This window comes from Ursus maritimus, unplaced genomic scaffold (genome assembly GCF_017311325.1).
Source record: "Ursus maritimus isolate PB19 unplaced genomic scaffold, ASM1731132v1 scaffold_10, whole genome shotgun sequence".
NCBI lineage: Eukaryota > Metazoa > Chordata > Mammalia > Carnivora > Ursidae > Ursus > Ursus maritimus.
Genome location: NW_024423344.1, coordinates 7361458 through 7383924, shown reverse-complemented (window position 1 = coordinate 7383924; position 22467 = coordinate 7361458). Strand labels below are relative to the sequence as shown.

Sequence of the window (22467 nt, the reverse complement as noted above, 5' to 3'; positions counted from 1 at the left end):
TTTTTAAATCAGGTTGTTAGTTTTCTTAGTAATGAATTTTAAGAAGTCTTGGTACGTTATGGATAACAGACTTTTATCAGATTGCGTCTTGTGCAAATATCTTCTCCCAGTCTGTGGCCTGTCTTATTCTCTTGACGGTATCTTTCACAGACAATTATTTCTTTCATCATGGTGCCTTTCTTTGGTGTTGCATCTAAAAAGTCATCACCATTCCCAAGGTCATCTAGATTTTCTCCCATGTTACTTTCCAGGAGTTTTACAGTTTTACATTTAAGACTATGTTCCATTTTGAGTTAATTTTTGGAAGGGGTGTAAAGTCTGTTTGTAAACCCACCATTTATTTGCATTTCTACCAATTTATCACTCAAATGAGAAGAGAACTTAAATCTTCTGGAAAGAACACTTAAAGTAAGAATCACCACGATGTTTTCATAGTGTTTTACAATTTATATGGTGCTCTGATACCCAGTTTCCAGATTGTTTGCTGTAATTCACAACACGGCAAACTGTGAGAGTAAGAACCATGCCTGTCTGTTAAGTGTTGCAGCCTAGCCCTAGAACAATGCCTCCTGACAAATGCCTGTTCGATGAATGCACCAGCTCATGAGGTCAACAGTGAGTTACTGCTTTCATTTTCCAGATGACTAACCTGACCATCGAAAGGTGATCTGTCAAAATCTCACGACTGGTAAGTGGCAGAAAGAGATGAAACAAAACTCTGGTCTTCTAACTTCTAATCCCTTGCTTTTATCATATACTTTCCTGAATTTCCTTGCCTAGAAATTAGCAACTTCCATGAATTATTTCAGACATAAGCCTTTTGGTAATTTCCTGTTTACTTAATGAAATGGACTGAAATATTTGCTGCTTAAATGGTCATTCTCAGACAATGTATGAGCATTTCTTGTGAATCTAAAAGGAATATAATTTCATAAACTCTCATGGTGTAACTGTCTTAACAAGAGGAACTTTCTCTTAAAAAATGAAAGCAGTAAAGAAATCAATAAAAACATCTCGTATCTAAAAAGTCATCCCTCCTGCCAAAAATGGAAGAGGGATCCCCAAGACTACTGATTTCAGCCGAGCAGTAAACGGTTTCTCTTAAAGTCTGGTATCTTTGTATGGTCCTCTGGAGTCACTTAAAATTCTGTCAACAGTTTCCATTCCCACAATATATAAAGTGGTTCCCAAAAAGGCAAAGGAATAAAATAAAGTCTTCACACAAATTATATGTTTTTCAATTCTGTAACTAGATGTGGTATCCAGAATTAATGTCTGTTCACTGGCTTATAAACTCTTTTCTGATGCCGGACTTATGTATTTAATTAGCTCATGAACATCTCTAAGTTGATGTCCTACAAGATTCTCAAATGCTGTACAAGTTCAAATAGGAATTCATTTTCACGTTAACTCAAACCTGCATCCCCGTGTGGAAAGGCATCAACACACCCAAAATGAAGCCCAAGCAGAAATGGAGTCATCCGTGGCTGCTGCCTCCCGTGACAGCTCACCGAACACCAAACCTCGACACTTGTCTCTCCCCAGCACCCCTGAGTTCACACCCTCCCTGTTTCCCTCCTGCACTACATAGATCAACAGCTTTGGTCTTTGCTTTCAAGTTTACCTCCCACCCTCAAATCTATTCATCACATGGCTGCCAAATAATCTTTCTTAAAGAAAGATCTGACTGTCCCTCCTACTCAAATTCTTCATTGCTCCATATCATTCTCAAGATAAAATCTAGGCCTCTCAGTACCGCGCAGAAGGCCCTGTGCACCTCACTTCTGCCCTTCCTTTGTGTTCCGGTCGAAATGAACTATTTGTAATGCCTAAATCCATTCCCCTTTCCCACAGATCCCACTACTGGTCTGCACTTTCAAATCCCTTCCATGCTTTGTCACCTCACTCAGAATAAAAGCCAAAGGCCATGGGAGGTTTATAAAGTGATTTAACTCCATCTACCCTGCTGGCCTCATCAACTATCACCCTCTCCTTTGCATATTCCACTCTTCGTACACTGTCTCCTTGCTTTTTCTCAGACATGCTAATCATTCTCGCTTCTGGTCCAGCATTTGCATTTCCTGCTCCGTCTCCCTGGACCATTTTGTCCCAGAGACTCACAGAGTTTGGTCCCCCACTTCATCCAGATCTATACCCAAACATGACCTTCTAAGTAAGACACCTCTAGCAACCTCAGCTAAAAGTGCCATCACCTCACCACACACATGCACACACATGCCCTTGTCCCCTCCCTGCTGTATTTTTTTCTCCTTAGCACACTTATCACCATGCTATAATTGTACACTTATACTTATTCATCCTGTTTCCTGCCTGTCTCCTTTCACGAGAACGTATGATCCAAGAGGACAAGGACTCTCCTCGGTTCTGCGCACTGCTTTATCAGTCCCCAAGGCCTAGGACATGCCTGGCTTATAGTAGGTGCTCAAAAAGATTTTGGAATAAATGAATAAAAATGCATTGACTTGAAATCAGTCCTTCAGGATGCAGGTAGGGATCTAGAAGATCAGATGCCTCTGTGTTCCCACAACACCCTAAGTATACCTCAGTCACAGGACTCTTCACATAACCTGAACGTTGTCTCTGTTTAAGTTCTTTGAAGGTATGAGGGATGCCTTTTATTTTTTAATTTTTTTTTAAAGATTTTATTTATATATTTGACAGAGAGACAGCCAGCGAGAGAGGGAACACAAGCAGGGGGAGTGAGAGAGGAAGAAGCAGGCTCCCAGCAGAGGAGCCGGATGTGGGGCTCGATCCCAGAACGCCAAGATCATGCCCTGAGCCGAAGGCAGACGCTTAAGGACTGCACCACCCAGGCGCCCCTGAGGGATGCCTTTTATCTCTGCATTGCCTGTGCTGAGTGAGTGCTCAGTGAGTACTTCCTCAATAAAAAACACAGGATCTCTTCCAGTGTTTTCTTGTTAACAAGTACACAACCAACAAATGCTCCCTGCCCAAGTAAGTTTGGGAAATGCTGGGCTAAAAAGATTAAACATGCTTCTATGCCTTGGGGTATTTCAAATCTTTAATATGCTAAAGTGCAACAGGAATCTGCAAGATAAGCATCTAGCATTCTGTGTTTTCAAACTGACAGGGCCTGGAAACACCTAATAACATCCTTTGGAACTACTGTTTTATGACACCCATTTAGGAAAATGACTGTCCCTTCAGTTGGATGATGTGCAGACAGAGTACCATGTTCCAAATAGTTTATATCCAAGACTATCAGTTGTTTACTCTGAAAATCACTCATGGTCAAAATGTAACCAACTAGTTTTTCTCTATTTACCCATTCACAGTTTAAAAGACATATTCCAGTCCATACCTGCCCCCTAGAAAAAAATCCTTTCCTTTTCCCTTCAGTTATGCAGAAATCTAATTAATAGGGACAGCATATATCCCCGAGAATATGGGAGTATACACCATCACCTCTTGCAAAAGTCACACCAGCATTCTCAAAGCACAGCAGCTACTGTTGAGAACCACATTCTGCTAGATGCTGTACAAGCTGAAAAGGATAAACAACATGGGTCCTTTACCTTCAATGCTTAAAATTAACCCTATTTGGAAAAAAAAAAACACCAAAAAACATGCAATTGACACTATATTTCTATAGGAAGTTTTCAATTTATAAAAAAGAAGCAGAAATTAAGGACTCGTACTTAATCTTTTGCCAGCTGCTAAAAGCTAACAAGTGACTAAAGAAAATGGAAGAAACTATATTTTCCTGATGAACAAGAATAAAATGTTGCAAATTACAGTATTCAGTTTCGCAAATAGCAACTTATTTGAAAAGCTTAATTTTACTCACTCTTTCAATGGCAAGGCCATTAATAGCTACACTAAAATAATTCTGAATTGAATTAAAGACCATGCTGAGGTAAGTGCAATTTATTCATTCTTTACTGACAAAGGATCCACTTATGGATTTATTAGTACCATTACCAACTCATGTCCAAGTATGTCAGGTTGAGAAGTATGCCTCTAAACTGTCAAAGCATTCAAAATTACGCATGGATTTTCAATCGTATTTAAAAGCGAAGATTTATTGGAAACAACCACTGTGTCTGATAGGAGTCCTTTCTGTAGAACAAGAAACCAGTCATAACAAGGTCCTTCAGAAATTTTCATACACACATCCAACACCCAGATCTTGATTTGTTGAGATTTTGGCTTTTCATTCACCCCTAGAAGTAACCAGGCTCCTTGGGAAAAGGACTGATTCTAGGGCTGACGGGGAAAGTCCAAGATGAGCTTCACTAGCATCCCTTGCTGTGCTCTTCTAAGGAAGTCCAGAAGTGCTCACACACATGTTGAAAGGACACAGAAGCCAGCCCGGAAAGGCTCCCACTGGCCAAATCGGGGAAAACGTAAGCTTCAAATAATAGAGACAACGGATTACAACCCACAGAATAAAGTAACAATCCATGAGTTCATACAGATGAATGAATGACAAGGAAAGAAGTGAAAGCACTGACAGCAGAGTTCCAACTAATATATATAGAAGAAATTAGAGAACAACAAAAATCACCTTTCTGCAACCACCACAAGAGTAAGTGTCTGGGGCAAGAACCATTAATGGATGCTAGGATTAGTGGAGAGAAGTGGATGAAAACAGACTATTCCGAAGTCTCAATATGTTTCCCCATAAGATACTTATTAATTAATTACAGAGGGAGACAAAACTTTAATTACGGAAATCTACGGACAAAACATTACTGTGACTGAAAATAAAACGTGATGGAAGTCACCATGGGCAGTTATGGGACAGGCAGAGAGTGAGTATGTGCTTTGAGAAGAAATGCACTGAGGAGGATGTGTCATCACTCTGTCATAGTCCTGCCAATATCCTAAATCTAATCATGAGGCAACATCAGAAGACCCAGACCAAACATTCCAGAAAATAAATGGTCAGTTCCCTTTCAAAATGTCAAGTTAGAAAGTCAAAGAAAAATTGAGGAACTGTTCCAGATTAAAGAAGAGAGTTAGGTGTGTGTGTGTATATATATTTACTAAACATAAAATATGTAATATTAAAAATAAAAATCCTAAATATATATTAAATATTAAATATATACGTATATGTGTGTATAGGAGAAAGGAGGCCAAGGAAGAAGAGTCTCTGAGAAAAAGAAAATGTGGTAAAATAATATACAGGTGAAAGTCTGAGAATTCTCTCCTGGTTTTGACCTTTTTATAAGACTGAAATCATTTCAAAATAAACAAGTTAAAAAAGAAGCTTTATTATAGTGTTTGTAGTAAAGTCCAATTACCATTGAATTCCATTAAGTAGCAAGTTATAATTATTGGGCCCTAAGGTTTTCCCCCCTTTTTTTACTTATTTATTTTTTTAAAGATTTTATTTATTTATTTGACAGGAAGAGAGAGATAGCCAGAGAAAACACAAGCAGGGGGAGCAGCAGGCAGAGGGAGAAGGAGAAGGAGACTCCCCGCTGAGCAAGGGAGCCCGATGGGGGCTCAATCCCAGGATCCTGGGATCATGACCTGAGCCGAAGGCAGACGCTTAACTGACTGAGCCACCCAGGTGCTCCCTTCCCCCCCTTTTAAAAGTTTTATTTTTTCTACTATGAAAGCAATCCATGCTTATTAGAAGAAATACAGAAAACATGGAAAGGTAAACAATAGGGGAAATGGCCTGAAGTCCAATCCAAGACATCCACTGCTAACATTCTTTCATCTTTGTTATGTTTATAAGTCTGTGTAAGACAAAAAAATATAATATACACCCTGATTCTTACTGAAATCTGTCTGTGAGTATAGAAGCAATATATGTTCGTGGCAGAAAATCCAGAAAACTTAGAAAAATAAAAAGTAAGAAATGTCGGGATGCCTGGGTGGCTCAGTGGTTAAGTGTCTGCCTTCAGCTCAGGGCGTGATCCCGGCATTCTGGGATCAAGCCCCGCATCAGGCTTCTCCACTGGGAGCCTGCTTCTTCCGCTCCCACTCCCCCTGCTTGTGTTCCCTCTCATAAATAAATAAATAAATAAATAAATAAATAAGAAATGTCACCCATAGTTAACCACAGTGAACTTTTTTGTATACTTCTTCAAAAATATTCTTTCTAGCATTTTGTAAGAACTAAGAAAATAGAGGATGATTATTAAGCATATTCAGTTTATTCAGCAAATATTTAATAAGCACTGTGTACCAGGCACCATCCAGCTGCTTGAAGAAACACAGCAGTGAACACAGCCACAAAGCTTAGGTTATACACAGACAATATACAAACAGATAACATCACGTGATGCTAAGTCCTATGAAGAAAATAAGACAGTGAGGGAACAGAAAGTGGTAGGAACTGGGTGGTACATAGGTGGTCACAAAAGGCCAGGGAACCATGTAGATATCTCAGGGGGGAACCTTCCAGGCAGAAGGCAGAAACCCAGTTGGTGTGGGAAGGCAGCCTCCAGGAAGTCAATATGGCTGGACCCCAGTGAATGGAGGGAAGAGTGGTTAGAAGACAGCAGACAGATAAATTCCTTCTCTGTGGAGTGGGGTGACGAGTAGAGCAGGGAGACCAGACAGGAGGCTGCTGTTGAGCAGAGATGCACTGGTGGCTCAGACCAGAACATTAGCAGCAGAGGGGCCAGCAGGTATACAGATTTGGTACATAGTTTGAAGATATCTGGTATGAGAGAGAGAAAAGACACAAACAAGAACTGGAAGAGTAGAGTTCTCATGTGCTAACAAAGAAGAGGGGAAGAGAGAAGCAAGAAATAATTCAGTTTTAGACATGCAGAATGTGAGGTGCCTATTAGAAATCCAAGTGCAGATCTCCTGTAGGCAGTTGTATACACAAGTTTGAAATCTCGGGGAGAGGTGAAAATGAAGACTGAAGACATACGTTTGGAAGTCATCACCGTAAAGGTGGCGTTTCAATTACCTAGGGAATGGGAACAGGAAGAGAAGAGTGTCAGTGACCAAGCCTCGGAGCACTCCCACATGCAGAGGTTGGGAAGGTCATCAAAGGAGACTAATAAAGAATAGCTTTTGAGGGAGGAGAAACACCGGAGGGTACTGGCCAGCAGCCAGGTAAAGAAATGTTCCCCAGACTCACGACTAAGCACTGGACTTGGCAATGGGGAAGTCACCGGTAATGCTGACAAGCACAATCTTAAGAGTGGATGGGACAAAACTTTAATGGGGACGAGAGAAAATGAAGAGGTTAAGGCAGTGAGAGTATGAATGTTCTTTCAAGGTATCTTGCTGTGAAGGGGAGCAAGAAATGGGGAAACAGGCAGAGGATGGTCTGAGGTTTAAGTCAGGAGATTTCTGCATATATTAATATTTGGTAGGCATGATGTAGATGGAGTGTGGGGGGGGAGATGATGCAGAAAAGAGAGAGGGTGAATATAGCCCTGGAGTGAGCATGAGGATGTGAGGGGTCCAGTGTTTTTGATGGAAACATCATCACTCACCATTTTAAAGGAGGGTGAGTGGGACACACTGGTACAGAACATATCAGTGGACTGATCTGGCAGAAGGGGATGTCTGTTTCTCCTCTGACTGCTTTTATTTTCCCAATGAAATAAGAAGCAAGTTATCAGCTCAGAAGAGGAAGTTTGAGGTGGAAAGAAAGATATGAAATAGGCACTCTTAGGGCAGGAAAACTAATTAACAAAGGAATTACAGCAGGATTGCTGATCAACATTGAGAGCTCACCTGAGGAATGTGCTCATGATTTTAAATCTCTCTTCTCTTCTCACATAAGCATTTAAAGGTACAAATTTCCCTCTAAGCACTTCTTTAAGTAAATCCCACAAATACTTGGTTCATTATCACACACGTTAGAAATAGTTTCTAATTTCCTTTTTTATTTCTTCTTTGACCCAAGGATTATTTTAAAAGATATTACTTCATTTTCCAATATGTCAGAATTATCTAAAAAGATTATTATAATTACTGTCTCATTATCATCATGCTCTTTATGATGTCAATCTTTCAAACGTTATTATTTTATGGCTGAGCTTATGTTCATCTTGGTGAACATTCCATGTGAACATTAAAAGAATGTATATTCTATAATTTGGGACTTCAGTGTTCTATAAAGGTCAATTAAATCAGACTGGTTAGTACTGTTGATCAAACCATTTATATTCTTATAGATTTTTGTCTATTTTTATCATTCACTGAGAGGTTTTTGTTAAAATCTGCAATTGTGATTCTGCAAGGTCTATTTCTCCTTTTTGGTTCCATTTTTATTTCATATTCTTTTAAATCAAAATTTTAAATTGTGAGTTCTTGACAAATGGACTCATCACTATGGAACCTCCTTCTTTATCTCCGTTTTATCGTTTACTTGACATTTATACAGCCAATCAGCTTGCTTATGCTTTATGTTTACATGGTATCTATTTTACATTATTTTCTTTAAATCTGTGCCTTCATCCTTAAAAATGCATGTATTTTAGTGCTTTTTTACCTAACCTGATAAGCTCTGCCTTACATTTTAAGTGGGTGTTCAAAATGTTTCCATTTAATGTAATTCCTGATAGGGCTGGGTTTAATTCTATCACCTGGGTACTGCTTTTCCATTTGTCCTTTCTGTTCTTTGTTCCTTTCTTCTTCCTTTCCTGCCTTTTTCTGGGAAAATCAAATGATTATCTTAGGATTCCATTTTATCTCCTCTATGTGTTATCCTAGAGGTTACTGGAAATTAAAATACACATTCTTAATTCATCATGATGTACTTTCAAATAATACAGTACTTCGTAAAACAAGGTACAACACAACACTATCGTTCCATTTACCCCCCTTCTATCCTTACAGCTCTCCCTGCCATGTATTTTAATTTCACATAGGGTATGAACTCTACGATACATTTTGAACAGTCAGCAGACTTCTAAACAAACAGATATAAATATATAATTTTTAATGAGCATTTATATTTACTACCATATTTACTTTTTCTGTTCATCTTTATTCCTTCTTGCAGATCTGGTATCATTTTCCTTCAGCCTCAAGAATTTTTCTAGCATTTTTTGGCACTGCAGGTCTACTGAAGACTGAATTCTCTCAGATTTTGTCTGAATAAAATAAAAATATTTCTCTTTCATTTCCATTCAACTCAGTTCATTCATATTTCATTTTGGGTTTCATTTCTGATGAGAATCAGCGGTCATGCTGAACACCGTACCCGCCCTATATGTACTTTTCCCCTCTTGCTTATCATTTTCTCTTTACCTTGGTCTTTTAGTAGTATTACTATGAGGTGACTAAATGGGATTTTGTTTAATTTACACTTCTTGAAATTTGCTGAGCTTCTCGAACCTGTTGGTTGATAACTATCAACAATACTCAAAACTTCTCATTCATTATTTCTTCAGCCTTATTCTTGCTCTATCCTCTTCTCCTGGGACTCCAATTACCTAGGTATTAGACCCTCTGATATTGTCCCACATTTTGGATTCTCTGTTCTTTTCTTTCTCATTTTCTCTTGCAAATTAGTTTGAATAATTTCTATTGGCTCGTCTCCAAGCTACTTCTGCTTCGACAGTCTTCAGTTGGGGCCACCAAGTGAATTCCTTTACTTCTGATAGTGGCATTTTCAGTTTTTTTTTTTCTCTTTAGTTTCCATTTCTCTGTTAAACTCCCTATTTCTTCATGTATGCCATTCACCTTTTTTACTCTGTCCTTCAATGTGTTTTTTAATGCTTTCTTAGAATTTCAATATCTTTGCTGATATGACCCATCTATTTCTGAATGTTTTCTACTTTTTCCATCACATCTTTGACATATTCATCATAGCTATTTTAAATTCCTGGTCTGCTAATTCCAACATCCCTACTACATCTGACTTTGGTTCTGAGGCTTACTCTGTCTCTTCACAAACTGTGTTTTTTACCTTTTAATTTTTTTGTTGAAAGCCAGGCATGCTGTACTGGGTAAAAGGAACTGGGGTATGAAGGCCTGTAGTGATGTGCTGGGAAGGTGTGGCAGGAAGGAAAGTGTTCTAGAGTCCTATGACCTTCTTTTCCAGCTGTACTGAGGTTTAACCGACAAATAAAATTGTGTACATTTAAAGTGTACAACGATGATTTGACATATAAATAGGATGTGATATATATATATATATATGTTGTGAAATGACATATAAATAGGATGTGATATATATATATATATATGTTGTGAAATGATTACCATAATTGGGCTAATTTACATACCATCACCTCACAAACTTTGCGTGTGTGTGTGAACCCTTAAGACATACTTTTAGGAAATTTCAAATGTACAATACAGTATTTTTAATTATGGTCACCATGTCGTGCATTAGATTCCCAGAATTTATTCATCTGTAACTAAAGGCTTGTACCTTCTAACCAGCATCTTCCTGTTTTCCCTCCCTCACCTCGTAATAACCATTCTAACTTCTTGTTTCTATGTGTCCAAATTATTTTTTAAAGATTCCACACATAAATGAGATCATATAATATTCTCTGTATAGCTTATTTCACTTATCACAAAGTCCCATAAGTACATCCATGTTGCAAATGGCAGGATTTCCTTCTTTTTCAATGCTGAATAATATCCCATTGTATACACATATATCCGTATCTTCCTTGGCCCTTCATCTATCGATAGTAGTCCTATGATCTGGTCTCAGTCTTCCAGTGAGCCTATGTCCCTGGGTCTCACGCCCCTCCCCCTTAGATGAGAAAGGAGGGCAAGAAGGGGCTGGAGTAGGTATTTCCCTCCCCCCCGGGGGTTGGTTAGGCTCTGGTAAAACCAAACTCCCTTAGGCTCCATTGAAACAGTTTCCTTTGAGGGCAGGCGCTAAGAAAACACAAATGCCACGGCTGTATTTCAAAATGGTTACTCTTCCCCTGCCTCTGAGGGAAGCACAGGGGATTTTTCTCTGATATTCACTGTGAGAACCTGATAGGACTCTTGACGGTAAAACTCTCGGAAGTGCGGGAGTCCCCACTAAGAAGGGACCCCCTAGAGCTTTTAACACTCAAACTTGTTCTCACTGAGCCCCCAGTAATCCACCAGTCTTTCCAGATTTGGGGGTAGTGGTCTGAACTGTGACCTCGGTTCTCTGACAGATCGAAGAAAAGCTGTTAGGTTTTCAATTTGTTCAGTTTTTTTCTTGCTGTATGACCAGAAATGATTTTTAAGCTCCTTAAATGCCAGACTGGATGGAAGTCCCTTCAATATATTTTTCATAGCTATTTTAAAGTCCTTATTTGCTAATCCAAAATTGGGGTCATCTGTGGGTCCTGCTTCTACCAACTTCTTTTTTTCTCCATTATGCATCACATTTTGGGGCTCCTGGGTTGAGCGTCCAACTTCTTGATTTTGGCTCAGGTCATGATCTCAGGGTCCTGAGATTGAGCCCTGCGTCAGGCTCTGAACTCAGTGGGGAGTCTGCTTAAGATTCTCTCCCTCTGCCTCTCCCCCTGCTGGGTAGTATGTGTGTGTGTACGTGTGTTTACACACGTGCGCTCTCTCTCAAAATAAATAAATCTTAAAAAAAATAAAAATTATGTCACATTTTTCTCCTTTTCCACATGTCTTATAGTTTTATTTTTTCACTGAACAACGTATATAGAAGAACAGTAGAGACTGAGGTAGAAAATGTTTTGTCCTATAAAAGGGCGTGCTTTACAGAAGAATACTACTTTAGACTGCTGATAACAGCAATTGTGTTCCTAATATGGAAGTGAACATAGTAAAGTTTTAGAATATTAAGAACCTTTAAAATCTTCCCTCAAAGTTTTTAGATGGTCTGCTTTAGTAACAGTGTAAATCAAAACAATTAGAAAAACATCTATAAATCACATAAGCCTATATACTCATGAAATAGGAAGAAGAGATAATAAACCAGAGAAGGACTAAACATTCAGATTTGGCTGACTCTCCAACTTGTGCTGTTATGAATTATTCTACATTTAAACTCTGCTATGTAGAGATCCATCTAGGAAAGGGAGAAATGAAAAACAACCTCACTCACATAATTACTTTTATAATGCCCTCAAGGAAGTATTTCTGATATTCCAGGTCAAACGATGGGTCGGGAAGGTGCCTGAATTCCCAATAACTCTGCCTCCAGCTTGCTGACAGAACTTCTGTCTTATAGTGTCCTAAGTATACATTACTCACCTCCCTTCACTGGCTTTCTATTTTAGTCCACAAGAAATGCAAGCATTTATCTCTATTTCGAAGCATTAAAATTTTAAAAATTCTTGCTGTTTCTTCCCATCTACTTCTGTCCAGATGGAGCAATACTTTTTCTCTTAACATCCCCTTTTAACCCTAGCTTTAAACTGCATGGAAATGTACTTGTGATCTATTTCCTACACATACTGCATTTGAATATCTCCCCTTCCTCTCACAAATCCCATTTGGCTACAAACATCTTAGAAATCTATTCAGTGCATGCCTTCAAAATACTCAGATCTCTATTCTGAGTAGAACTGCACTTGGTATAATCAATTAATATGACTCCAAATTTTAGACCCGATTAGATAAAGCAAATGTGAGCAAGCCCTTAAGGTAGTATCTTCATGTTGATCTGGCATTTAGTTTGATATGAAGCACTATGTACCATAAGGAGTATTACTAAAAATATTAACCACTTATTAAAATCTTTGAGAAGAAAACAGACCTCCTTTCTTATTCATGCAATTACCTAAAACATGGAAATTAACAAAAATAGATTTTGTAACAATTTTTATTTTTTTTAAGGTAATATTTGAGAGAGAGAGCACGCACACACTCGAGTGGGGAGAGGGGAAGGAGGAGAGAATCTTACAGGTTCCATGCCCAGCTTGGAGCCCGACACAGGGCTCGATCTGATGACCCTGAGAGATCATGACCTGAGCCAAAATCAAGAGAATGACGCTTAACTGAAGGAGCTACCCAGGTGCCCCTGCAATAATTTTTTAAAGGAAAGACATTTTTAAAGTCAATAGTCTCAGAATTTTTTTAAAAATACCAAAAAGAACCAGAGATGTATGTACTGGTTTACACAGGAATTTATAATAGTGTTCCCCACCCCCCAAACAAGGAAACAACTTATATGTTAACAGTAGGAAAACAGCCAAATAATTATGGTATATCAATATAATAATCTCTAGCTATTAAAAATTGTATCTTAGAAGAATCAAAAAAGGTGCTTACTATATACTGAGTATAGGCTACAAAATCATATATAATAAGATACCATTTTTACAATGATATATACAAAGCATTACCAATTATCTTCTCTGATTAATGAAAATTTTGTAATTTTTTTCCTTTGTGTTTTCCTGTGCTCTGTTAAGTTCTAATTATCTCATTAATACCAGCTAATATAAGCAAAAACCTTGGGGGTGAGGGGGGTTGTACTAAAGGTCTGACCCTTTTCTTTGTGACATCTTGGGAGCATTCATGAGGTCGGGGAGAGGAAGACCACTATTATCACAAGAACAAAGAGAAAAGAAGTAGTAAAAAACACCCTAGAGGTATTAAAGAAGACTTACGTCATCCTTGGCACAAATGCCCTATGTTCCCATGTTTTTTGTTTTTTTTTTTAAGGTTTATTTATTTATTTAGAGATAGAGAGCGTGAGTGAGGAGAAGGTAAGGGGGAGAGAGAATCCACAAGCAGACTCCCTGCTGATCATGGAGCCCAACCCTGATATCATGCCCTGAGCTGAAACCAAGAGTCAGCATTTAACCTACTGAGCCACCCAGATGCCCCCCATGTCCTTTTTTAAACAAATTATATTAAAATTACATTATAATATCAGTAGGAATTTGATTGCAAGATACTGTAATTTTAATTGAGCAACTAGCTGATAGGAACAAGAACACTCAGATTATTAATCAAGGAAAATGATGAAAAAGCACTCCTGATTTAAAAGTTACTGCTACACTAAACTGTCATTTGAAGAAAAAAAATCAATACTCCATAGCTAGAAAACCAAATGACACACTATTAACCAAAACTGTTAAAAAATGGCTTCCCTGTCTCACTCCCACTACCCCCAGATAAATCCCATTAGAAGTTAGGAACATACAAAGAAAAAAAATCTGAGAATTACTAGATTAATTTTTTATTTTGTTGAAGAAAGCTTTGATACTTTTTCTTTAACTATAAGGCTGTTCAAGTTACAAATTTCCTCTTTCATTTTTATGACTGTTCTTAAACTCATTATAATAATCAATATTTTCTCATTGAAAAGATTTCAATTCCCTGAAAAGCCTGGTAAGAATCTAATGCTGACAAAATTTCTCGCTCTTTAAAGCCAAGTGTCTGGGGGCGCCTGGGTGGCTCAGTTGGTTAAGCATCTGCCTTCGGCTCACGTCATCATCCCAGGGTCCTGGGATGGAGCCCCATGTCAGGCTCCCTGCTCAGCGGGAAGCCTGCTTCTCCCTCTCCCACTCCCCCTGCTTGTGTTCTCTCTCTTGCTGTCTCTCTCTCTGTCAAATAAATAAATAAAATCTTAAAAAAAAAAAGTCAAGTGTCTAATTTGAATATATGGGAACATGGTACCTAGCAAAAATCTACAAATTCCCCAGAAGTTATGTAGGGCTATAGGGGTGTATAATCATTAACGAATAAGTCATTGATAACCAGAAATGTGCTATTCTACCACCAGTAAGTAGTTAAGTATATTAGTTTCCTACAATTGGCATCCGTATCACTCTACTCCTCTTTCTGTAAGTCTCTCCAGGCTGCAGGCATGGATCGCACAAGAAAGGGGAAGAAAGGAGGTCTGCTCTGAGGATCCCCGAGCACTGCTCCTTGAACGGGAGGGAAAGCCCTCCTGCACAGGTCCAGAGAACAGGTCTCTCTCTACCCTGCTGCATCCCATGCTCTTTCTCACCGTCAGCTCCTGCCTCCATCTGCACATTCTATCTTCCTTTACCAGCTGACTTCCTCTGCCTTCTCTTACACTCTGCCTACAACTCCAGCTTCAGCGTGCAGGTGACCATCACTTCTTCAGTCCTGGGTGACATTTCAGCAGCAGGTCCCATAACAAACTAGCAAGCTGTGTTTCTTACTTCAAACTTCCTGCAAGCACAGGACTGCCCCAGATCATCTTTTCAATCCAGATACACGGTATCCATTTCTACAGATCACATCTCTAGTGCACTCCAATCATTCTCTCTGGAGGGATTCCTAGCATCTCGTTTTAAAGCTCTCCCAGTGCCTCTAATGGAGACAGGGTTGAGACCCACTGGGGCAGCCTAACAAAGGCTGGCTGACCTTGAGTCCAGTGCCCATCCATGGTCTGCTCATGAGGCAGGAGTGGATCAGGTGGATGCAATGAAACCAAGGCTAGGTGGTACATTAGTTTCCTTTTGCTGCTTTTCCTTGTTGTGTCAAATGACCACAAGTTTAGTGGCTTAAAACAACACACATTAATTATCTCACAGTTCTAGAGGTTAGAAGTCTGAAATGCAGGGCACTGGGGTGGCTCAGTCAGTTAAGCGCCTGCCTTCAGCTCAGGTCATGATCTCAGGGTCCTGGGATCAAGCCCCGCATCGGGTTCCCTGCTCAGCGGGGAGTCTGCTTCCCCCTTTCCCTCTGCCCCTCCCCCTGCTTGTGCTTTCTCTCTCTCTCTCTCTCTCTCTCTCTCGCTCTCTGTCAAATAAATAAATAAAAGTCTTAAAAAAAAAAAAAGAAGAAGAAGAAGGCTGAAATGGATTCCACTGGGCTAACTCAGGTTTTGGCAGGGCTGTGTTCCTCCTGGAGGCTCCAGGGGAGAATCCATTTCCTTGCCCTTTTCCACTTTCCAGAAGTGGCCTACATTCCTTGGCTTGTAGTCTCTTCCTCCACCTTCAAAGCCAGAAATGGTTGGTTGAGTCTCACATCACATCATCCAACACGGGTTCCTCCACCTCCTTTGTCCACATTTAAAGGAACCCTGGGATTACACTGGATAATCAAGGTTCACGTCATTCTCTTAGGATCTCATTAGCAGATTCATTTCCCCATCATGTCGCACAAGTTCCCAGGATTAAGATATGGACATCTCTGGAGGAGCCATTATTATTCTGCCTACCACGAGCAGACTACATGGAACAGAAAATACTGTGTGTGGGGTTTTACTCACAAGCACCATAAACACCACCAACACAACTAGGCTGAGTATTATTACAGCATGAGATATAGCTTGACTATTAAAACTTTAACCACTTATGTTAGTTTTCATCTCTTATACTCCACATCAATAGACATTTCAGCCATAAAAACAAGAGACCAAAGCATTCTTAAGAAAAACATGAATTCAAACAGAAATATTTTTATCCTTCAATAATTTACAAGCTATTTTCCTACAGTTATACAATTTATACATTTTATCAACAACCACTACCCAAAATCAATTGTAATTAGTTTGGATTCCAAAAGAAATCTATTTCAAAACACATTTTAAGTAATTTCCAAATTGCTTTTGCCTCAGCTAATGATTATATATTAAAAATACAACAACACAGTACAATTCCTTTACAGAAAAATACTTAACCACAGTGTTCCTTCTTCAAAATTTAAATAAAAGCTCTTGAACATTTTTAACAAACATTTTCCTGTGCTTGAGGCTACTGGTATGTGAAATCATGGAGGTTTTTCTAGTTATTAACATAGACTCTGAAAAACTTAACTGTGAAAACCTGTCACCCAAAATGCATCTAAACCAAAAAGGAGGGGGACAAAGTGAGAAAACAAGATCATGACATAAATGTAAAAGTTAGGGGGGAAAACATTCCAACTTCAAAAAGCTTTGAAGAAAAATGCATATTCATGCGTATCTGAGTCTTTAGAAATGAACTATTTCTGGGCACCTGAGTGGCTCAGTCACTTAAGCCTCCGACTCTTGATTTTGACTCAGGTCATGATCTCAGGGTTGTGAGGCTGAGCCCCTGTTGGGCTCCACACTGGGCGTGGAGCCTGCCTACGATTCTCTCTCTCTCTCTCTCTCCCTTTATCCCTCCCCATCCCCCTAAAAAAATAAGATAAAATAAATGAACTATTTCTTGGGTATTTCACATTAATGTTCGAAATTAAAATAACAAAGTCCTGGGGCGCCTGGGTGGCTCAGTCAGTTAAGCATCTGCCTTTGGCTGAGGTCATGATCTCAGGGTCCTGGGACTGAGCCCTGCATCAGGCTCCTTGCTCAGCAGGGAGTCAATGCTTCTCCCTCTTCCTCTGACCCTCACCCCACTCCTGCGTTCTCTCACTCTCTCTCTCTCTCAAATAAATAAAATCTTTTTAATAATAATAGAAAGTCCCGTCTTCCTTATACTTGTATTTTCGTGAATTTATATGATCTACATGTGTAATATACACATAGTACTGTCTATACAGGATAATCAGCTTAGCTGTTGACCTCGATTCAGAAGTTAGTACCTGCATTTATGTTAAAATTAGCAAATCTCACTGTTTTTTTTTTTGGCTTTAATCTTTGATGTGCTTGGAATATTATTTAATCAACAAATATTTGAGCATCTACTCTATGCCAGGCGTGTGACAAGTGTTAACAATCTTTCAATTTATCACATTAAAAAAAAAAATTAGTCCTGCCCAAGCTTAACAAAATAATTCACATTTTTTTTTAAAAGTATCAGTCACTTTATCCTCATTTAATAAGCTTTTTAAAATTGACACTACTTTGAATCCACACATTTGGTCTTATCTAATAATTTGTAAGCTGGTCAATTCTAACTTTACATCTTCAGCATATAAAGTTGGTATTACGAGACCAGTAATTTATTTCACACTGGGAAAATCGGGCAAGCTGGAGAGGGCTCTTTGCTTCAAAGTTGTGGTCTCTTCTTCGGACAAAATTAACTACCAAACTGAAATCAATTTGCTAATGGTAAAGTTAACAACATGTTACTGATAATCAGAAAACAGGTGTTCTAGAAATGAGATGACTTACTTAGACTGCTTAGCTGGCGTATGATAGCAGCAAGAGTACTATTGGTTACACATTCAAGTTCACTGGTAATCCCTTCAGGCAGGGCTCCCCGGCACAAGTGCCGGGGTTCGATGTTCCTCTTCACTAAAGGCATGGCTCACAATCTGAAAATTAAAAAGACATTTTTTTAAAAACGCTCATATTCACATTTCCAAAAGTTAGAGTTTTAATTCCCTTGAAAACCGATTCCTTCCCAGGAATTTTCATTACCCTTTCTACGTGAATCAACTAAATACACAACAGATGGTGAATTACTTACGTAAATTTTATCGATTTCAAAGACAGAGAGTACAATCCTACTTTTATAGAAAGATAACGTAAGCAAGATTTCCAGTAAAGTATGAATGACCGAATACATGCATTTTTACCTTCCTTTCCTCTCTAGTAAAATGAAAAGAGATAGAAAAGGCATAAGCCCAGAAGTGCTGGGGCAGAAAGGACACAGCAGCCCAAAACTGGACAAGCCTAACCAGATGAAGACACAGAACAGGCCATACCCAGGCTAAAATGGAGGAAGATGGGAAGTGAGCCCGCCTGAACCACAGAACCTCACCCACCCTCCCCAGCAAAGGCTCAGGAGAACCATGTGTCCATGAAACGGGTGGGGGGAGGATGGATCCCTAGGGGGGGATAAGCCAATGAACCAGACATACTACAAGGATCTACAAGAAGGAATATGAAAACAGGACGGCTGGCTTTTAAAAATCCATTCACAAATTCTGTCTCCCTTTCCGGGCTGCCCCCACTCCACTGCACCCAGCCGTCTTACTTTCTGGTGAATTCCAGAATTTGGACTTGAGACACAAAACATAGCTAAAGGTTAGGGGAGGAAATGCACTGAGGCCAAGAGTATTAAGTCAAAGACTAGACTGGATGTAAGACAGAGCTGCTCCCCCCACCCTCATTCCCTAGCTCGCCTCTCCACTTGGCTCCCAGAGCACTGACAGCCTGCTTTTCACTCCCCACCCCAAGAGACTGCGACATTCCTCCCAGAATGTTGGAAAAGGAAACATCTACAAACATGGACACTAAGCCAGGGATTCTCCCTATGGAAAATGCCAACCAGGTCATCCCACAGCTACACCTGCTAATAATCCCTCCCCACACAATTTCCCATCAGCTTTTGGTGCCTTAGACATAAATAAGAATGGACAGTGAAAGATCACCAGACACTTCAGGACAGCCTTCCTGGCAATGTCCTGGCAATTCTTTTCACTTCTCTCCTCAAAAAGTACATTATAAATTAACAAAAAATCTCAACTTTTTGTTTAAGGAGGCATATACAGTTTCAAACCTACTGTTTATGCAACCAATCTACTGCTCATACAACAGTAAAAAAAATCCAATGACTGGGATTTACTGTCATTTTGACAAGATTATCATATTGCCCAAGTTGTAGGAACGGAAACAGAAAAGCCTAGGACATCGGTTAGCAGTCAAACCAGCCCTGAAATGCCAATCTGGAATTCTTGTTATGTGAGACAAATAATATACCATTTGCTTAAACCACTGTAGTTGGGTTTCCCTTACTTGGAGTAAAACTTATTTCCAGCTGGTACGATAACTGAATGGTACACTGTATCTAAAGAACCTGGAATGTAGTAAGCATGTAATAAATGTTTGCCTTTCTTCCCCCTTTCTTTAAAATCTTTGCTCATGGATCTATAAATACTTACCGAGCACCTACCCCCTACCCAGCGGTATGGGGGGTGACAAGGACCCAGTGGGGAGTGAAAGCAGACAAGGTCCCTCCCCCAGTGGAGCTCTATTCTGTGAGGAAGCAAGACATTGATCCAAACACACAGATTCATGAACTCAGGGTCAAAAAACCATTTTGGGGGGCGGGGTGCTGAGTTGTCTGCAGAGTCACGGCCAGCCTCCGGTGGATGCGGGGCATGACTGCTGACTTGAAATCTGAAGGGTGAATAAGGGTCTTGTAGTAATGTGGAGAATAAAGCAACAGAAGGCAAAAGTGGGAAAATCTCTGCTCAGTTATCCAATGTTTGGCTATTTCTATCTTATGTCCATGAAGGTGATAGTTCAACATACTGACCATATTTTCCGATTCAAATCCTACTTCACCCATTGACTTAGGTGCATTGCCTATAGCACTTCACTCCCCTCTCTGTGCCTCTGTTTCCCCACCTGTCAAATGGGGATTACAGCAGTACCTACCTTAGAGAGTGAGAATCTAATGAGTTATTAACACATACAAATCATTCAGAACAGCTGGCTTATAGTAGCATTCAAAAAATGTGACTGACCATATTCATTTTATGGTATCGTACATGTTATAATGTTAATTATTATTCCTATTATAATAAAAAAAGGAACAGTTTACTAGCTGACGATAAGGCTGGACCACAGAAAATAGATAATAATATTTGTCTAAAAATTATGTGAAAGAAGAGGGACACACTCAAGGAAGGAGTGCTAAAATATGTAAATCCTAGATCTCCACGTCTCAAGGCAAAAATATAAGATGCACTGTGAGCTGTCAGGACTTTCTGGGGGAACCCATTAAGAACAACAAGATGGTAACTAATCACAATAGCAATGAATCAGAAAACCAGACTTCGTCACAAGGAAAAAAATAGCATTGACAAACTTAATAAAAGCAGAGAGTATGGGAAGAAAAATACTGAATACTCATCAACAGGGACTCACACCATGAAATCGAGAAGAAAACTGAGCAACAAAAGCCATAATGCCCACAAAGAAACACAGAGCGACACGGGGGGAGGAGTCCAGCAGCAAATGCTTCTAGAGACAGCGCAGGTAAGCTACTGAACTGGATGTTCTATAAGAATCAGAGCTCACGGGTAGTCTGCCTGTGATGCTGGTTTGTGAAACTGGCCCAAGCATGAATTCACTTTGAAAGAATTTCTCAAAAGAGGGATTTACAGGGGCGCCTGGGTGGCACAGCGGTTAAGCGTCTGCCTTCGGCTCAGGGCGTGATCCCGGCGTTGTGGGATCGAGCCCCACATCAGGCTCCTCTGCTATGAGCCTGCTTTTTCCTCTCCCACTCACCCTGCTTGTGTTCCCTCTCTCGCTGGCTGTCTCTATCTCTGTCGAATAAATAAGTAAAATCTTTAAAAAAAAAAAAAAAGAGGGATTTACAATGGTTTGGGGTAAATGTAAGATTCAGGAGCTGAATGCTACGCATAGAATATCCCCTCTTCTGCATTCATTTCATATTTATTCAGATAAATGGCACTCTTTTCCCCTATTTTTAGGCCTTGGACATGCCCAGAAAACTTGCCAGTACAGCACCTCCCCAGCTCACCACCCACATTTCTTTGGACCTACAATTATTCAAACGCATACAGATTTAATGATACACCTATCACACAGAGGTTCCTGCCAGCATGTCCCAGACCTGGCCACAGCTAGTTCAACTTCCTCCCCTCTTCCCCTGGACTGGGTAGTTCCCTAACATCAGATACCCCTGTCATTCACTAGGGCACAGGTGGGAGCTAGCACAGGCTGTTTGCCACACGGGAATCTCAAAAATGCAGACACGACTTTCCTGACGTTCTCAGTTAGAAGGGCTCATACCCTGCTCTGATACTCTGCCCACCACTGCCAAATCCTTCAGTTTCATACTTCAGACATGCCCCTCTTGGGTCACACAGAGAACTGCTGACTTAACATGGTGGGTACCGGAAGGCCCCAGGGGTACCTGGCAGTCCCAGTGAAGGTGCTAACCCAGAGGCTTGCTGAAGACGTATTAGGACACAAAAGAGAAAAGCTTCACTCTGTAGAGGTGTATTAACCATGTCTTTTACACCTGTATTCGGATACTTTGACATCTTGGAGGCAGATGGAGGTCCCTGGATTGGACAGACTGCTCCTCCCAGAATGAGCCAATTCCTAGAGTGAGCAAACTCACGCAGGAGCTCACCTTTCCTATGCAAGCCTACCAACCCAGAGCCTACGTCTCCTCTCTCGGCTCTCACACCCCAGGCCGTTGTCCGCCTGCCCTTACCATCCCAGTGCCAGGGACCAGGGAACTAGGGACAATATTATGTCCCAAAGCCTGCTGTAATTATTCAGCCAATCCCAAACCTGCTTGCTCTGCCTCACCCATCCCTTCCCACAGAAACCACAATAAAGGCTCTTGCCCCCACCTCCCTCTCTCGCTCCCTCTGTCTCCAGATAGCCCTCAAACCTGGTGCTTCTCCAAGTAGCCCCCTCATGAAGTGGCATACCTCCCGTCTTGGGATCTGGAACACTTATCTTTTCACCAGCAGCCATCGCCCTATTTGTTGGCCTCACCATATGCCCCCTTTTCTGCTAATGTACTATATATTTTTTTTCAGTTGGTTAGGCATCCTTTTTTTTAATGTTTTTTTATTATATTATGTTAGTCACCATACAGTACATCCCTGGTTTCTGATGCAAAGTTCGATGATTCATTAGTTGCTCATAACACCCAGTGCACCACGCAATACGTGCCCTCCTTACTACCCATCATCAGTATATTTTAAAACAACAGGGAAGTCTGGGAAGGATTCCCA

General features: G+C 40.1%; 1 protein-coding gene across 3 annotated transcripts in view; it reads right to left on the bottom strand.

Moving 5' to 3' along the window:
- Positions 1 to 22467, bottom strand: part of WASF3 (WASP family member 3) — a 122805-nt gene that overhangs the window by 21603 nt on the left and 78735 nt on the right. For all 3 annotated transcript variants that reach the window (XM_040621701.1, XM_008692165.2, XM_008692164.2), the window contains exon 3: positions 17909 to 18051. In XM_040621701.1, the coding sequence (XP_040477635.1) occupies positions 17909 to 18041 (133 nt within the window). In that variant the 5' untranslated portion in view covers positions 18042 to 18051. The remainder of the gene's footprint in view (positions 1 to 17908; positions 18052 to 22467) is intronic.